The 18,141-nt window shown below is 34.4% G+C and overlaps 1 protein-coding gene across 2 annotated transcripts in view; it reads left to right on the top strand.

Annotated features, from left to right (window-relative positions):
• Nucleotides 1-3,514: 3,514 nt before the first annotated feature.
• LOC136028410 (longitudinals lacking protein, isoforms H/M/V-like) overlaps nucleotides 3,515-18,141 on the top strand; it is a 203,602-nt gene continuing 188,975 nt past the window's right edge. The window contains exons 1-2 of one of the 2 annotated variants that reach the window (XM_065706243.1): nucleotides 3,515-3,629; nucleotides 9,868-10,124. In XM_065706243.1, the coding sequence (XP_065562315.1) occupies nucleotides 9,927-10,124 (198 nt within the window). In that variant the 5' untranslated portion in view covers nucleotides 3,515-3,629; nucleotides 9,868-9,926. The remainder of the gene's footprint in view (nucleotides 3,630-9,867; nucleotides 10,125-18,141) is intronic. The other variant, XM_065706244.1, reaches the window with a different exon arrangement.

The following is an 18,141-nucleotide window of genomic DNA, read 5'->3' as shown; positions in this document are numbered from 1 at the left end:
GGTAAGTGAATCTGTCCACCTAATCAATCTTCTCGTTATCCAATGAATATTTTCATGTTCACTTGTTCCTAGCCCTAGTGACTTAGTATTCTTAATATTAATTTTCAAACTTATTCTCGCACCCTGATTTCTCAAAACCTTTGTAAGTTTATTCATTTTACTAAAAAATTTATCTAGAACGCTTAAAGCATAAGTACAATTATAAGTCCAGGAGATTTTTTCCTCCCCTTTTTATTCCGTAGTCGCCTATTGCCTTTCCTGTGCTTCTTAAAACTAAGTCCATCAAAATTATCCATATGAAGGGCAATAGAACACAACCCTGCTTAACTCCTGATTTAACATAAAACCCGCTGCTAGCCTCATTTCCTACTTTAACAGCAGCAGTGCTATTCTCGTCAATAAAACTAATCACTTTAATGTTATTTGTCTGGTATACCATATAAGGATAAGACCTTCGCTAAAGCTCTTCTGTCAACAGAATCGAAAGATTTCTCACAATCTATAAAATTCAGGACCAAAGGTGTTTGATAACTTAATCAATTCTCAATTACTAACCTAAGAGTTAAAATTTGGTCAACACATTCTCTACCTTTTCTAAAACTGTACTGTTCTTCTCTTAAACTTTGTTTATATCATCACTCAGTCTAAAACGAATCATGTTACTGAGTAATTTTCTACCTACAGAGACCAGACTAATGCCTCGATAGTCACCACATTCACTCTTGAAACCTTTCTTATACAGCGGTTTAATTAGGGTTTTCCTAAAATCCTTAGATACTTCCCCTTTTTGAAAACTCATATTCATAATCTTCGGTAATTTATTTCTAGCCACAGAGTCACCATATTTAAGAAACTTATTTACCACACTATCAACACTTGGAACCTTATTATTTTTTAATCCTTTTAGTATTGTTGCTAATTCTTCCTCAGAAAAAAAATCATCCTTCACAGCCAAGTATCACAAACTTTTTTATTTTCCTTTATATTTTGTCCTGTAACTCTGTCTCTATCTAGCGCATTTAAAAAATGTTCTGCACATCTCTCTTTAACTCCTTTTTTATCACTAATTGTAGCCCGTTCCAATCTTTCATTGGGATAAGTCCGGATTGACTACTCCCTCCTAATTTATTAACATGCCAGTACAATATTTTACTATTATGCATTCAAGCTGCATATTTCCTATCCTCGGCAATTTTATCCGTGGCCTCCACTTCACACCTCCTTAGTCGATATTTTAATACTTTCTCCACTTTCTTCACATTCTCTTTGTTTTCATATGATCTATCACTCAGAAAATTCTTGTACTAGTTCCTTATCCTTTCTATTAAACATAAAGCTTTTTCAATAATATTCCTAGCTGCGGTACTAACATTCTTCCCTAAAACATCTTCAGTAACTTCACAAATTGTTTTCCTAAAAGTATTCCATCCATTTTCCACACTGTCAAATTTTAAACTCTCCAGTTTAGTACTCGACTGTTCCTGGAAAGTTTCTTTCAAATTCTTATCCTTGAGTCAACCAACATCAAAACTTCTGGGAAGGTATTTATCCTTCCGACATTTTAGCTTTAAATTAGCCCTAGACACTACTAGATGATGTTCTTTATTTTTAACATCAATAACAGTACTCTTATATACCCTAGTATCTTGTATTGATCCTGTCAGTCTTCGGTTTACAATAACTTAATCAGTAGGGTATGTTGTCTTACCATCATGTGAATACCATTGTAACTCATGGACTATCTTATGACCAAACACCGTGTTGGTTACAGTAAGATTGTTATACATACAAAATTGCAACAGTCTGTAGCCATTACTGTTTCTTTTTCCTTCATTAAATTCAGCTATACTATTATATCTTCTATCCCTGTTTCCACCCAACTGGGCATTAAACTCTCCTAATAAAAAGACCCTATTTCTAACTGGGACCCTGTCTATTTGCTCCTGTAACTGTAAGAAAAATTTCATCGGAGACACTAGTATCTCTGTCCGTAGGTTCTATAGGGGCATATACTATTATAGCTGATACTCTGAAGTTTGAGTTTAAAAAAAAAGCGATTAGTATTCTATCATTAATACCTTCCCGGCTTAAACAGGGCTTTTCAGCTTCCTTATTCATCATGAGCTGAATAATACCCCATCCTTCCCTGTCTATGTGTCCAATCCTTGCTGCGCTAGTAAATTATTCTATATCACTTAATTTCATGTTCCTACAAATAGGATATGAGTTTCTTAAACTTTTAATTGGTCAAAGTGTCTAAATTCGTCAGTCGAAACATCAACAAGAAACTTATTTTTTAACGTTGTAACATTTCAGGTTTTAATTTTCATATTCTTTAAATCATTGAAATTATTTTGGCCGCAGGAAAAGAAATGACCCAAGAATCAGTGAAAGAAGGAGACCGACACATCTTCTCGAGTCTACACGAGGCGCTTAAGCTGGCTTATGATTGGACAGCAAGAAGTCCGTATGACCTACAATAGAATTTAGGTTGTCAGCAATTCAGCACCCATATTGTTACAACGTGGTTTCTCAAATTTTACGATGCTCTTCTATCAACAAGAGTCGAAATCCTCCACATACAATCTCAAGCCTATTACTTCCGACTCATTATATGTTGACGCCAAAAAAATTTGTGCAACTAAGGGGAGGAAGCCCATACTAGATAAATTAGCGAGGAAGAGGTGGAACAGCTCAAAAAAGCCCACAACAACAGACCAAATCCGGAAGAATTATCCATTTTCAGAATCTGTTGCAAATGATATGTCGTAAGAACGAATGTTAAGCTTCATTTCCAAGAACTTATAGAATTCTATAAGAAGAAATATTGCGCATCAACGAGGAGATACAGCTTTTTAAACCATCAACGTGCCATAAAATCATTTTCCTTTTATGAAAGCGATGTGCCCTTGGAAAAATTTACTTTCAACAGTTAGAAATCTCACTAAGAACATAAAAATTGCAATAACAATTAAGAATACATGAAAGTAGAAAAAGTATTAAATAATCATATTTGCGCTAATTACTTTTATTTGAAATTGTATATGCAAGGGCTATTTTTTCTTTTTTTATTAACCTCTGATTAGCTACAAAGGAAAGATTGGCAAATAAAGAAAAGTTATTACAGATAGTAATGCATTATAGGCAACTTTTCTGTACAGGTGCTTGGACGGTAGAGGTATAAGTTAATTTTGTCCTAAAACACAGTTTCGATTGCCATGAGTTCGAAGGTTTTCTCCCTTTTTTTTATTTGTATAACAGCAAGAAGTTATCTTTGCAGTTTCGGCTAACGCAGAAAATGCAAAGATAAGGCTTTGACAAAAGTTTACCAATCAGCTTATGTTCTCAGCAAAATTGGGAAAATACATCCATATTTTTCGTAATTTCTTATTACAAAGTGTGTATTTTTTGTTCCAAAAACATTTCAAAACCTTAATTGAAATGTTTTCTATCTATATTAACTTACTAGTACCCCATGTTTTTGATGATTTTGTCCCGTTTATCCATTTACGTTAAAGTAGAATTTAAAATTAGCCGAATTTCAAATGAAAACCTCATTGAAATCAAAAGTTACTTAGACCAAGAACATACTAGTAAGATTATTCATTGCTAAAGGCAAGAACCCATAGGTAAGTCCCATAAATGGTTCACAGGAAGTTTTATTTTTCAGAACATTCTCATAAGTCACAGCAGCACCACAACTAGAAAAACATCTAAGCCTAAATAATTAATTTCTGGACTAAATCTCTTTGACATTCTGGTAACGCGATTATCCATAAACTTTTCTGAATTAAACTATAATAACGAAATTCTTGCTTTATTTAATTCAGAAAAACTGTGATAGCCCACCTGAACATCCACCATCCTATAAGTATTAGGTGGGTAAAGTTCATTTGTGATGCAAATTAATGTCATATTTAGATTTAGGATGTAATTTTTGGTATGTTTTTGCACCTTAAGGTAGTGGGTGTATATACCCTGTAAATATATAAGAGATTCATGAATTCCTTTGGAAAACTAAAGAAAACTAGCAGAAATAAAGGTTCTTTCCATTTTAACTAGGCCTTTGATTTTATCTTCATGTTATGGAGTAAGAATAGTTTTCTTAACATGTTTCCTTATATTTCCTAGGCTCATAATACTGGTTAGCTAGTTGGCTACTTTAAAGATTTGTATATAGGCTGTATACACTGTCAAATTAGCTATCTGGTGGTATCCCTAGCTTACTCCAGTCTATAATCAAATTTACTGTTACTTTCACTTTAACTCTACCCCAGGCCCTCCCTTAAAATGCTTGAGAGACTTAGGTGTCATTGTGGACAAGGGTTTAAAATTCCACAGCCACACTCAGGCTCAGGCTCAGGTTGTAAAAGCTAATCATGCTCTTGGACTCATTAAGTGCTCTTTTGTAACCAGAAAGTCATATATGGTTACAAAACTTTATAAATCCCTTGTCTGTCCCCACCTTGAGTTTGGCTTGACTTTGGCCTTCCCCCAAAATAAAACAGACACAAGAGCCCTTGAAAGTGTTCTAAGGAGAGCAGCCAAACTGGTCTGTGGCCTAAATAATGCTCCTACCAGGATTGCCCAAGGTCTCTGAGACTTCCAACCCTCACATATTGAAGATATGGAGGAGATGTGATCATGGCATGCAAAATTTTCAAATCTGGTCACCTGAACCATATCTTCACCCCTTCCCTGGCTAACAATTCAAGAGGTCACAGTCTGAAGCTTCACCTGCCTGGATGTTGGAGAAGGGAAGGACATGGCTTCTTTTCCATTCAGGTGGTCCCCCTCTAAAATAGCCTATCTGAGTCTACCATCCAAGCTGAGACTCCCAACTCCTTCAAGGCTGGAGTCAACAGGGACTGGGAGAGGGCTGAGTGGAGGCTAGACTGGGAAGCTAAGCCAACATAATTACATCACTCACCACCAGCAAGAACCTACAGGAGGATCTACCACCTTATCTTGCTGGCAAATGTGATTTAAGGTAATTATATACCAAAAATGATAAGTTTTTATTTTTTTTTGTCTTAGAAAATATTTTAGGCTGAGAGAAAAGTAGCCTAAAACATTCATGAATGAATTCAGAGTCTTAATTGGTTCCTGTGAGATTTTTTGGGAATATTTTGCTTTGCATTATCTTTTCACCTTACTGTTGTCCATAGTTGATCCATAATGTCATTTTAGGTAAAATTGCTAGTTCAGCTACTTCTTCCTATCTTGGAAAAATGATAAGTTAGGAAAATGAAGTTTTTAGTGATGGATCCAAGGCCTAAAAAATACTGTGGGAAGGTATTTTCCCAGTCTTTGTCAACTCCAGACTGGAAGTCTCTAACACTGGGAGACTAACTACATTCTGGCCAAGGGGGCTCCATGGATTGATTATGTGATCAGAAAAGATTTTATTTTGCTGTCTGGTATTAGCACGTTTTCAGTAAAGCTTCAAGGAATAGCCTCTAGTACTCTGTGAACTTACTCTCTGGAACAGGTTAGGGATCACACACTGGTCATGTATTAACTTGTATGTCATTAATACATCTCCTTGCCTCTGTCTATAAGTGAGAGATGGTAACATCAGCTTATATACTTGGGTAGGATATGGAAGATGTTGAAATTACTTTATTGTTTTTAGTTTCATATCATTATACTGATTCCAGAGTAATTCACTGATTCATCCTTATTGGTTAGAGTTGCAATACACATCCCAAATTCTAATTTTGGTCTGGTCAGGCTCTTTAAGAGCTTAGTGATCAGCTGCAGAACATTCTTTTTGTTAAACCAAAAGTTTGGTTGGCTCTGGCTGCTACAGACTATGTGTGAAAATTTAACTTAAGCTTATCATCAACCAATATTTCCAGATCTTTTTCACTATGACTTTGTATGAATGGCTGTTTTGAGCCATTGTTGTATTCCTTAAAATTTTGGCACAGAGAGCTCTTTGCTCCAAAGTGAATGACTCTGCATTTGCAGGTATTAAATTCAAGCTGCCTGGATTTTTCCCACTTTGAAAGTACATCAGGATCAGCTTGGATGGCTATGGCACATTGTGGGTCATGGACAGGACAAATTATTTTGGAATCTTCCACATACAAGCAAGTTCCTCTATGATTCTTGTTCTCTATGATTCTTGTTCTCTATGATTGATGGCAGATAGAAATATTAAACAAAGTTGGACCCAAAACCATTCCTTGGAGTTTTCCACTGTTCATTGACAGGACAGATTATTTTGGAATCTTCCACATACAAACAAGTTTTGTTCTCTATGGTTAAAGGCAGATGAAAATATTAAATAAAGTTGGACCCAAAACCATTCTTTGGGGTTTTCCACTTTTTACATCTGCTGATTCTGAAAAGAAGATTGATCCACCATCTCTAAATACCCTTACCACCTGCTTTCTATTGGTAAGAAATTGCATTGTCCTGTTGACAACATCTTCATGGATGCCCATTGCACAGAGCTTAGAATTTGGCCTCCAGGGGTCTGAAATGAACATTGTTTATGCTTTTAAAACACTCTAATTTTTGAAGTATTACTAAATATTGAATTTTTAGATATTTTCTTCTAGGGGGAGTGTTTGTGTTGGGTTGCAGAGTATTGAATTTTCATTCAAAACATTTATTTATGCCTGGATAGTACATAAAATACTCTGTAATTGCATTACTCTTAACAGTTACTTCAATAATAATCTGACAGTTACAGCCAACTTTATTTAATATTCTTATATATGATGCAGCCTCAATCATAAAGAATAAAACTTGCTAATGTGCAGATGATTCCAAATTAATTGGTCTGATTTATAACCCCCAAAAGCACCTAAGAACTCCAAGCAGATCTTGATGCACTCTCAATGTGGGCAAAAATCTAGCAACCAGAATTTAATATCAACAATGTAATGTCATATACTTTGGAGCCAATAATGCTCAATAGCTTATGGAGTTCAGTGATAGTTTTTTCTAAACAGCTACTCACAACTAGTTGCTGCTAAAAATTTGTGGGAATTTTGGTTTGGACAAGCAAATTCAGTTTACACAAGCAATCTGTTGTAGGCAAAGCCAACCAAACTTTTGGTATACTAAAGAGAACATTCTGGAGTAAGTCCCAGCAGTGATTACTAAGCTCCTAAAGGGCCTGATCTGACCTAAAGTAGAATTTTGGATGTCCATTGTTGCTCCAGTTAACAAGCTAGATCAATCAATCCTGGAATTTGTACAGTAGTGAGTAAAAAATGTATAGGGGGTTTCCAAAACTTGCCCTTTTCTACCATACTGCAAAGACTTTTGCAATTTTGTAGGTATAACAACCTAGTTATAACCAATATAGTGTTTGGTAGTAAAATGGCCCATAAGTTGACATGATATTCACATGATGGTAACACAGCAAACCTTATTGATTATGTTATTGTAAACAAAAGACTAGCATGGAGGAGTGCTGTTATTGATGTTAAAAGTAAAGATCACAATCTAGTAGTGGCTAAGGTTCATTTAAAGCTGAGATTTCAGAAGGGTAAATACCTCCTAGAAAGTTATGATGTTGGTAGACACCCAGATGAAAATTTGAGAGAAACCTTCCAGGAACAGTTGAATGCTAAACTTGAGAGAGTAAAATTTGACAATGTGGAAGATGAATGGAACAATTTTAGAAAAACAATTTGTGAAGCTGCTAATGGTATCTTAAGGAAGACTGTTAAGACTACAACTAGGAATATTAGTGAAAAAAGCTTTATGTTTAATAAAGAGTAGAAGGGGTTTGTTCAAGAATTATCTGAGTGATAGATCATATGAAAACAAAAGGAATTTAAAAAAAGTGAAGGAAACATAAATATAGGAAATAAGGTGATGTGAAGTGAAGGCCATGGATAAAATTACTGAGGATCTGGAAGATGCAGCTAGATGGCATAATAGTAAAATATTATACTTCCATGTTAATAAATTGAGAGGGAGTAGTCAGTCTGGATTAGTCCCAGTTAAAGATTGGAATGGGACAACAATTAGTGATAAGGAAAGAGTTAGAGAGATGGGCGGAACTTTTTGAGAATATGCTAAACCAAGATAAAGTTGCAGGAAAAGATATATATGAAAATGAAAAAGTTTGTGATACCTTGGATGTGAAGGAAGATTTGTTTTTTGAGGTAGGATTAGCAACAGTACTAAAAGGATTAAAAAATAATAAGGCTCCAGTTGCTGATAGTGTGATAAATGAGTTTCTTAAATATGGTTGATTCTGTTGATAGAAGAGCTTTTGCAAAGATCTTATCCTTACATGGTATGCCAGACAAATACATTAAAGTGGTTTGTGCTATGTACAAGAATAATACTACTGCAGTTAAGGTAGGAAATGAGGTTAGCAATTGGTTTTGTATTAAATCAGAGTTTAGCAGGGTTGTGTTCTATCCCCCTTTATATGGGTCATTTTGATGGACTGATCAGGTGGGCAGCTTCACTTACCTTGGTAGTATTTTCAATAAGGATGGTGGGAGCACTGAAGATATTAAAGATAGAGTAGCTTAGGCTCAGGGTGTTTTTTCACAGTTCAAAAAAGTTTGAAAGAATAGGAAGATAAGTCTACAAACCCAGATTAGAATATTGGAACCTACAGTGATGACAGTTGTGAAATATGACTCTGAAGTATGGGCACTCTGAAAAGTGGACAAAAATTTACTAGGTGTTTCCAGAGAAATTGCCTACGGATTGTTCTGGGTACCCGACTGACTGACTGTATTTAAAACAGTAGGTTGTACAAAAAATGCGGTTCAATCCTGCTTTCTAGGGCTATAATGAAAGAAAGGTTGAGATGGCTAGGCCATGTTCTGCAGATGAAGGATGACAGATTGCCAAAGATTATCCTTTTTGGCCAACCGTCTGGGGTTACTTGGAAAGCAGGTCGTCCTTGTCTGGGGTGGGAGGATGCCATAGATAAAGATCTTAAGGAAATGGGAACTTCCTGGGAGGGTGTAAAAAGGGAGGCTTTGAAAAAATTAGGTTGGAGGAGGAACATGCGTAGCTGTGTTGGCCTCAGGCAGCTTGGTGCTGCAGTGAGTTAGCAGTAGTAGTAGTTACATACTAACATAGGTGTGGGGATGAATAATTGGCTTATAATTTGACCTGTAACCTTTAAATCATCCCTAATCTGTTCCAGATGGACAGTCTTTCAAGAAAAAGAGGGTACATCCTGAAGTTTTACTGAAAATGTGCTAATACTGGGCTGCAAAACAAATTTTTTCTCCAATCGTGTGGTTGGCCTATGGAACTCCCTTAGACCAAATACAGTCATGTCCTCTAGTATTGAAGCCTTTAAGTCAGGTGTTAACAGAGATTGATGCAACAAGCCACGGTACACAGTTTAGGATGCATCCAAAGAGATGATTCACCATCATCATTGACTGGTATCTACAGGATTCGTCCTCATTGCTGGCAACTGTGATTTAAGATAATAAATATTTGTTGAGAATCTGTAGCCACATAAATGTCAACAGTTTGTGATCAGTGGTATCTGATTGCGGGAGGGTACTGGGGCGTGTGCCCCTTAGATTTCGCCCCACCATGATTTTCAAAAATACTTTTTTTTTGAAAAATGTCTTTTTTGGTATTTTCATTGAAAATGTCAAAGAAATCGACAAAGTTGCCTTCCCATACACAGAAAACACATTTTGGGTAGCACTGTTTCTTTTTTCTTCTTTTTTTTTGATTTTTTTTTGCCACCAGCACTGCAACACCATAGAGAGTTGTTTAAGCGCCTCATTGGAAAAAAATTGCTATATCTAGTGCCTTTGTAAGTATTAATAGTATACTATTAAAACCAAATACAAAATAATATTCTAGACTTAGCCAATCAAAAGAAATGGTTATAATGTTTATACTTTCTAGGGCAATAATATCAATGAATGCTTGCTTGTGCATCTTAGAGCATTTTCAATCGTTTTACCATGTCATCTAACAGTGAAGGGCAGTCTGGAGGACTCCAGCATTATTGTCTACGTTGGAATGACCATTTGACAAATTTTGCCTCAGTGTTTTCTGAGCTATTCCGAAATGAAGCTTTAATTGACTGTACAGTTGCTGCTGAAGGTAAACATATGCAGGTCCATAAAGTAGTGTTATCTGCTTGTAGTCCATTTTTTCAGGTGAGTGAAGACTGTCTTGTGATATTAAAACCATTTTTTTTGTTATATAAATTATATAATAAGGATTTATTTACCCACCATTTACATAAAACTTAGTGGAACAAGAAAGAAAAAAAGGATGAAATTAGATGTAGAGAAGAAACAAAAATTTGTAACAGTTGATTATATCAAAAGATTGACGTTTGGCCGAAAAAATGAAGAAAAAACATCTATAAAAATAATTGAGACACGAAAATAAGGTTGTTTTTTAGCCAGCGGAAGAAAAGCAATGAAAATAGAAAAAATAGAAAATAGAAAAGCAATGGAAATAGCAGATATTTCGACAGGGGCTTCCATCAAGCCGTCCTTGGTGCTCAAAAAAGAGATGGAAGGAAAAACAGTTAAATATAAAACAAACCTTTTCAATAAATTATAACAATACAAAAGAAAAGATTGAAACAAGTACTGAGTTAAACAAAAGAAAGACTTTAAAAAATTAGATTTCGCAAGAGTTCTTTCCCTGGGAATTAATGCGTCCTTTCTATTGACCTGATTTTGTTGCTACTGGGTTCAAAATGAAAAAGGATGTTAATTGATTCTCTTTGTATTAATATATCACAAGTTGGGTTTACAAAAATATCCCCAGTATCTCTGTTTAAAATGGATCTAGGCGTCGCTCTTTACGTTAAAGTTTTTTTTTTATAGAATTTTAGAGCGATGCTTATTGTTCTTATTAAACGGCCATTGTGTTTCAGGAATCGTTCATAGAGAATTAGGACAAAAAGTCAAAACTTTGGCGTAAAGGGCCTTATGGAAGGTGCAACTCGTTTCATATACGCAATAATTTCTGTTCGTTTCAAGTTCTGATGTTACTTCTTACTTTCAGTTAAAAAACTTGCTTTCTTAAATTTAATTCCTGATCGATTTCAAATAATTCCGTGCTGGCTCTCAGCATGAAAAATTTTGGTACTTGTGTATTACACGCCACTCATTCAAGTTCACGATGTGTAAAACTCGAGAAAAAAGTGGTTTTTTCGTTAGTTTCTTCTTTACTTTAGAAACAAATTTAGGTTATGTGTTTTCACATTAAAGGGGGGGGGGGTAAAGTATAGCGGGTCTGGATGCAAAATTTGTTAGGTACAGTTTTTCTGCACATTATTGAGTAAGAATTGTTTTCTGACTTCAAACTGTCCAAATACTTCACCCCCTCCCCTTACATGCAAATATATATCCCAAATTATATATTTCCCGTCTATTATGTCACTTGTCTTTGTCTTGTTTCGCGCTAAGCTGAAGGAAACTAGCGAAGAAACCGGTTTGTTCTCGTGAGTTCTACACGGTGTAAACTTGAGTGAGTGGCGTATAATATATAAGTACCAAAATTCCTTCTCCCTACGGAAAATAATGAAACAAAACTCAAATAAAATTCGCAAGTTTGAAAAGCCTTATTTTCCACACTAGGGTATTTTCCGCGGGGGGGGGGGGGAGGGTATACGCCGGCCACCGTTTAGAATGTCTTTATATATGTGTTTCGTTAAATCAGCTGCCCCCTTTCTCAATTATTCTTTCTTACTTTCTCAATTATTTTTGTTCCTCTTCATATTTTGTCAGTTTTTTTTTTCATTTTCCTATCGTGTTTCTCAATTATCTTTAGACTTTGCTTTGTTTTTTTTTTGTTTCTTGTCAAACGCCGTGTATAGTCAGTTTGGTCTTAGAATGTACTCATCTAAAGAATAAAAAAGGTTTACAACGAACAAAGAAGTACATGAAGATTTTTTATGTAAATAATTACATGAAATTATTAATTATGTAAATCAACTAGGTACTTTCTATTGGCTAAAGCTTATATCTGCTTCCTTTTTGTAGATTTGTAAGGAGCGACCCGGCTCAATAGTAACCAAAACTCTAAAAAATGGAGTTTTGATACCAACAGCTACATCAAAAGAATCGCATTTTAATGCTGGTTTTAAATATATAAGTTTTATCAAGTTTAGTCTTACCCATCAAAAGTTACTAGCCTGAGAAAATTTGCCTTATTTTAGAAAATAGGGGGAAACACCCCCTAAAAGTCATACGATCTTAACGAAAATCACACCATCAGATTCAGTGTATCAGAGAACCCTATTGTAGAAGTTTCAAGCTCCTATCTACGAAAATGTGGAATTTTGTATTTTTTGGCAGAAGGCAGATCACGGATGCGTGTTTATTTGTTTGTTTGTTTTTTTTTTTGTTTTTTTTTCCAGGGGTGATCGTATCCACCCAGTGGTCCTAGAATCTTGTGAGAGGGCTCATTCTAACGAAAATGAAAAGCTCTAGTGCCATTTTTAAGTGACCAAAAAAATTGGAGGGCACCTAGGCCCCCTCCCACGCTAATTGTTTTCCCAAAATCAACGGATCAAAATTCTGAGATAGCCATTTTATTCAGCGTAGTCAAAAAAACCTTATAACTATGTTTCTGGGGACGACTTACTCCCCCACAGTCCCCGTGGGAGGGGCTACAAGTTACAAACTTTGACCAGTGCTTGCATATAGTAATCGTTATTGGGAAGTGTACAGACGTTTTCAGGGGGACTTTTTGGTTGGGGGAGGAGTTGTCAAGAGGGGGATATGTTGGGGGATCTTTCCTTTGAGGAATTTGTCATGGGGGAAGAAAATTTCCATGAAGGGAGCGCAGGATTTTCTAGCATTATTTGAAAAAAAAACAATGAAAAAATAAATATGTAAAGTTTTTTCAACTGGAAGTAAGGAGCAGCATTAAAGCTTAAAAGGAACAGAAATTATTACGCATATGAGGGGCTCACCTCCTCCTAATTCCCCGCTCTCTACGCTAAATTATTTTTAGTGATTTCAACTATTCATTCTACGGTTTTTGTGATTCAGGGGTCATTCTTAATGAATTGGGACAAAATTTAAGCTTTAGTGTAAAGAGCGAGGTTTTGACGAGGGGGTGAACCCCTCATATATGTAATAAAAACCTGAGATTACAAAAGTGCGTTACGTAAGCTAATTTATAAGTTACGTTTATCTTTTGCTAATAAAAACATTCGTAAAAATTAAAAGTTGTAGTTGCCTTTTTAAGCAACAAAAAATTGCAAGGCAACTAGGCTTCCTCCACCGTTGCCTTTTTTCTCAAAATCATTCGATCAAAACTATGAGAAAGCCATTTAGCCAAAAAAAAACTTTCAAATTTCGTGTTAATTATTCCTCCGCGGAGAGCCAAAATCAAAACATGCATTGATTCAAAACGTTCAGAAATTAAATAAAAAATAAGTGTTTTTAGCTAAAAGTAAGGAGCGACATTAAAACTTAAAACGAACAGAAATTACTTCTTATATGAAAGGGGCAGCTTCCTCATCAACGCCCCGCTCTTTACGCTATAGTTTTTTACTGTTTTAAAAAGCGGAGTTGAGAGAAAGAGTCAAACTTTAGCGTAAAGAGCGGGGCGTCGATGAGGAAGCAGCCCCTTTCATATATGAAGTAATTTCTGTTGGTTTTAAGTTTTAATGTCGCTCCTTACTTTCAGCTAAAAACATGTTTTATTTATTTAATAATGTAAAAAAAAACTGCTATAGAAGAATTGGCATTGAAATTTGCGAAAATTTTTATACTTTTAAATTATAAATATAGATTTAAGTACATTATGATTTATAAATTACAGAGACACAGAATCAAGATATCATAAACAAAGCATGTAACCGTAGAGAGCCAGTGATTTTACAGGATTTTTTTTTCCCACCCATATTGTATGCTTAATCTAAATGTATTCTTGCAGATGAAGGAAGCTTAGGTGGTAGATATCCACCCTTCCTGCCTCTCCTCTGTGTTTATATTAAGAGTTTGTCACTGGAATTAGAAAGAAAGCTTGGCCCAAAAATGAAGCCCTCTTCCCTCCTACAGAAAGACCCATTGATCTCTCCTCCTCCAATAGCTCTTGCTCAATTATGCAGCTTAACTCTACATAAATTAATGCAGCTTCAAATAAAGACAATGTACAATGTAGATTACAATGTAGATTTTGGAATGAATGCGCCACCGCAAGGCATTATAATCCCTGAAACTATAAAACTATAGAAATATCGGTGCTTATGTATTAAGTATCGGTACTTATGTATTATAGCGACCCCACTCAAGAAGTGAAGGTAAGTCCTAATGAAATACACCAAAATAAGATGAAAATATAATACTTTAGAAACAAAATTACAGAAACTACAGCAAAGAATTATGGAAAGCAGGCCCCCCAGAACACATTATATTAAATACCTCACCTAACCACCTCTCTATATTAAATATTTAATTAAAATATGCCTATATCATAGTATTCACGCTAAGAAGCTAATTATAACCGAGATCAGACAGACAAACCGGTTCTACTCCGATCAAGAACTTGAGTTGGGTCGCTATAATCCGTGAGTATCGAAATTCTTACCAATGGTTTAAAATCGATTGTTAATCTTGCTATCTTTTATATCTATTTCGTTGATATAGGAACCGAAAGATTATTCGAATGTTTAGTGCTACTGATTCATTGAAATCTTATAATTAAGTTGGTTGCCAAGTTAAAACAAGAGGCTTGCCTGGGGTTAGGTCGTTTTCATCCTCTTGTGCGATTATTTTATTTGTATTGTTGTTATTGATTTTTAATATTGCCATAGGAAAGTTTATTTTTTATATGTTTTCTTTTGTTTTTGTTACTCCACTTTATTATCATGTTATTGGGTCAAAAATAGATTATTATTATTATATTTATAGCATGTCGGCCCGCTTTGGGCCAAATGATTTTTCTTGTGCTACAACGTACACGTACACGTGTATGTAACACGCAAATCAACACTTTGCTGCCATTCTATGTTTTGTTGCTACAAAAGAAATCTAGAAATTTCAGTTCTCCTTCTTATGGTCACCCTTATAGAGAGAAAGAGGTTTTTCCAAGAAAAAATTTGAAATTATATGTTTTTTGTTGAGTCTTTAAACCTGTGCTTTGGGGTTCTGTATTATAGCGACCCCACTCAAGAATGGAAGGTTAGCTAATCCTAGTAAAATATACCAAAATATGATGAAAATATAATACTAAAGTAAGAAAATTAAGGAAATTTTCCAAGAAAAATATGAAATTATATGTTTTTTGTTGAGTCTTTAAACTTGTGCTTTGGGGTTCTGTATTATAGCGACCCCACTCAAGAATGGAAGGTTAGCTAATCCTAGTAAAATATACCAAAATATGATGAAAATATAATACTAAAGTAAGAAAATTAGGGAAATTTTCCAAGAAAAATATGAAATTATATGTTTTTTGTTGAGTCTTTAAACTTGTGCTTTGGGGTTCTGTATTATAGCGACCCCACTCAAGAATGGAAGGTTAGCTAATCCTAGTAAAATATACCAAAATATGATGAAAATATAATACTAAAGTAAGAAAATTAAGGAAATTTTCCAAGAAAAATATGAAATTATATGTTTTTTGTTGAGTCTTTAAACTTGTGCTTTGGGGTTCTGTATTATAGCGACCCCACTCAAGAATAGAAGGTTAGCAAATCCTAATAAAATATACCAAAATATGATGAAAATATAATGCTGAAATAAGAAAATTAGGGAAATTTTCCAAGAAAAATATGAAATTATATGTTTTTTGTTGAGTCTTTAAACTTTTGCTTTGGAGTTCTCAAACAGGTTGAATTTGATGTTATAATTGTCAACAGTTTCGCCCGTCTTTTTAGGATTGTGTTTCTACATTTTTGAAATTATTAGAATTTTTCTGGAATTATAATTTTTAGTTTGGGAAATTAGAAATAATTAAGTTTACATATTTGGAATCAGCATGCAGAGAAAATTCCTCTGATGCAGGTCTATATTTTCTTATCAAAAGTTAATTTTTAGAGCTTTAATTTCTGTTCATTTCCTTATGTACCTGCTGTTTGATACCATGGACGGTTTCATGAGACTGCATGTCTAATCTGTCGAGTTTTTGCCATTGGGTAGGGTGTAAACGAAACAGGTGATGTATTTCAGGATTATTAGGCAGCCACCCCAGAAAAATACCCACTAGCGCCTGCATTTTCCCTGTAAAGTTTAAGTAGTCCCATTACATCTATGTTGAAAAATAATTGGCCTGTCGCATGAATACTTGGATATCAACCCTAGAAACTCACTAATACCCACCACATTGTCTCTTCAATTTGTGTAGTTTATTTGTATTTTTACATAAATTGTAGGTAACAGCTGAGATCATTTTTAGCTTTCACCTTTGCTGTAAAACTTATGTTGTCCCTTTGTTTTTGTGCAGTCTATTTATAATCTGCACTGTAAATTTTCTGCAAAATTTAAGAACAATTATCCAAATTTCTTCTTTCTCTGTTTACTTTTTCTTACTCCTTTTTATAAAATATATGTTGCATCTGGGACAAATAGTTAGTTTTCCTGTAACATTAATTTAGTTTCTCTGTGTATTTGTACTCTTTTAAGTAAAATTTAGGGCATATCTGACAATAATTTTTTATTTCCTGCTTTCCTGTAAAGTGTTTTGTAAGCTTTCTACATTCTTCTAAAATTTGTCAAGTTTTTTTCGTATATTTCGTCAATTCTGAGACTAAATTTCCTATAAAATTTAGAATTCTCTTTACAGTTCTATGCGTGAAATATATGTGAAATCTGAAAATGCTTTGTAAGCTTTCCGTATACTTCTAAAATGTAAAACGAGCATAGAAAAAAAAGAAAAAAAAACATCCAGAACGAGCAAAACTTCCAAAAGACGGGATGCGTCTTTAACAAATTTAATGAAGCAAGATTGAAACAAGGTGAAACAAGAGAATTTACCAAATTTACCTTTTCTTTTCTTATTGTTTAAAAAATAAAGTCTTGTTTTGACTCGTTCAATTGACTGGACAATTGGGAATTGACTAGAATTGTCATTGCTTTTTATTCTCGACAGACTGGAAGGCTTAAATTTCAGTACCCATTTTGCGGCTAATATTGAATTTTGACTACAATTTTTGGTCGATAGATGTTTCTATGCAGTCTATTTATAATCTGCACTGTAAATTTTCTGTAAAACTTAAGAAAAATTATCCACATCTCTTCTTTCTCTGTATACTTTTTCTTAGTCTTGATAAAACGCATGTTAAATCTGGGACTAATAGTTAGTTTTCCTGTAACACTAATTTAGTCTCTATGTGTATATGTACTCTTTTACGTAAAATTTAGGGAATATAAAATTGTCATTATAAAGAATAAATTTTTGAATTTTCTTTACAGTTCTATACGTGAAATAATATGTGAAATCTGAAAATGCTTTGTAAGCTTTCTGCTTTCTTTTAAAATTTGTCAAGCCTTCTTCGTATATTTAGTGAATCGAATTAATAAACGAATTTCGATAAATATTGAGCAGTTCACATAAATGCTCTATGAATATAGTGAACATACTGTGCTTTTCTCTTTCCGAATATAATAATCGTTTCTGGTGCGAATTCAATCTTACCCCTTTATCCTATATTCTCGGCGCCAGGTACTTAAACGTATTTGACATGCTGCTTTTCATTTACCCCGAGGTTTAATTAATTTTCAAGTATATCAATTAATTAATTTCAGCCAGGTATTAATTTTAGTCAAGGTATTTCAATTAAGTATTTTAATTAAATTTCAAGTATTGAAACCCTAAGGTATTTCAATTAAGTATTTTAATTAAATTTCAAGTATTGAAACCCTGGGGTTGTAAATGTAAGCTGAGCCTTCTTTTGAAGGAGTCTAAAGAGGGATTTGCTGGAACAAAATCCCCAGGAAAATCGTTCCTGATAGAAGTGCAACGCCGGATGAAGCTCATCTTCAAGTACTCGGTTCCTCCTTTTGATTATTGGACCGAATTGCGTGCCCTTGCGTAACCTCCCTAACCTTACTTAAATATATAGCTTATATTATATATTTCCTATGCGTTTACTGATTCTTGATTTCGGCACCGCCAATTTATTTTACGGGTAACCCGGTTTTAGCAAAAGTAACGCTAACAGATATATATATATATATATATATATATATATATATATATATA

Source organism: Artemia franciscana, chromosome 6, assembly GCF_032884065.1.
Source record: "Artemia franciscana chromosome 6, ASM3288406v1, whole genome shotgun sequence".
Lineage (NCBI taxonomy): Eukaryota > Metazoa > Arthropoda > Branchiopoda > Anostraca > Artemiidae > Artemia > Artemia franciscana.
The sequence above is the reverse complement of the archived record's forward strand: the minus strand, read 5'-3'. Positions and strand labels throughout refer to the sequence as shown.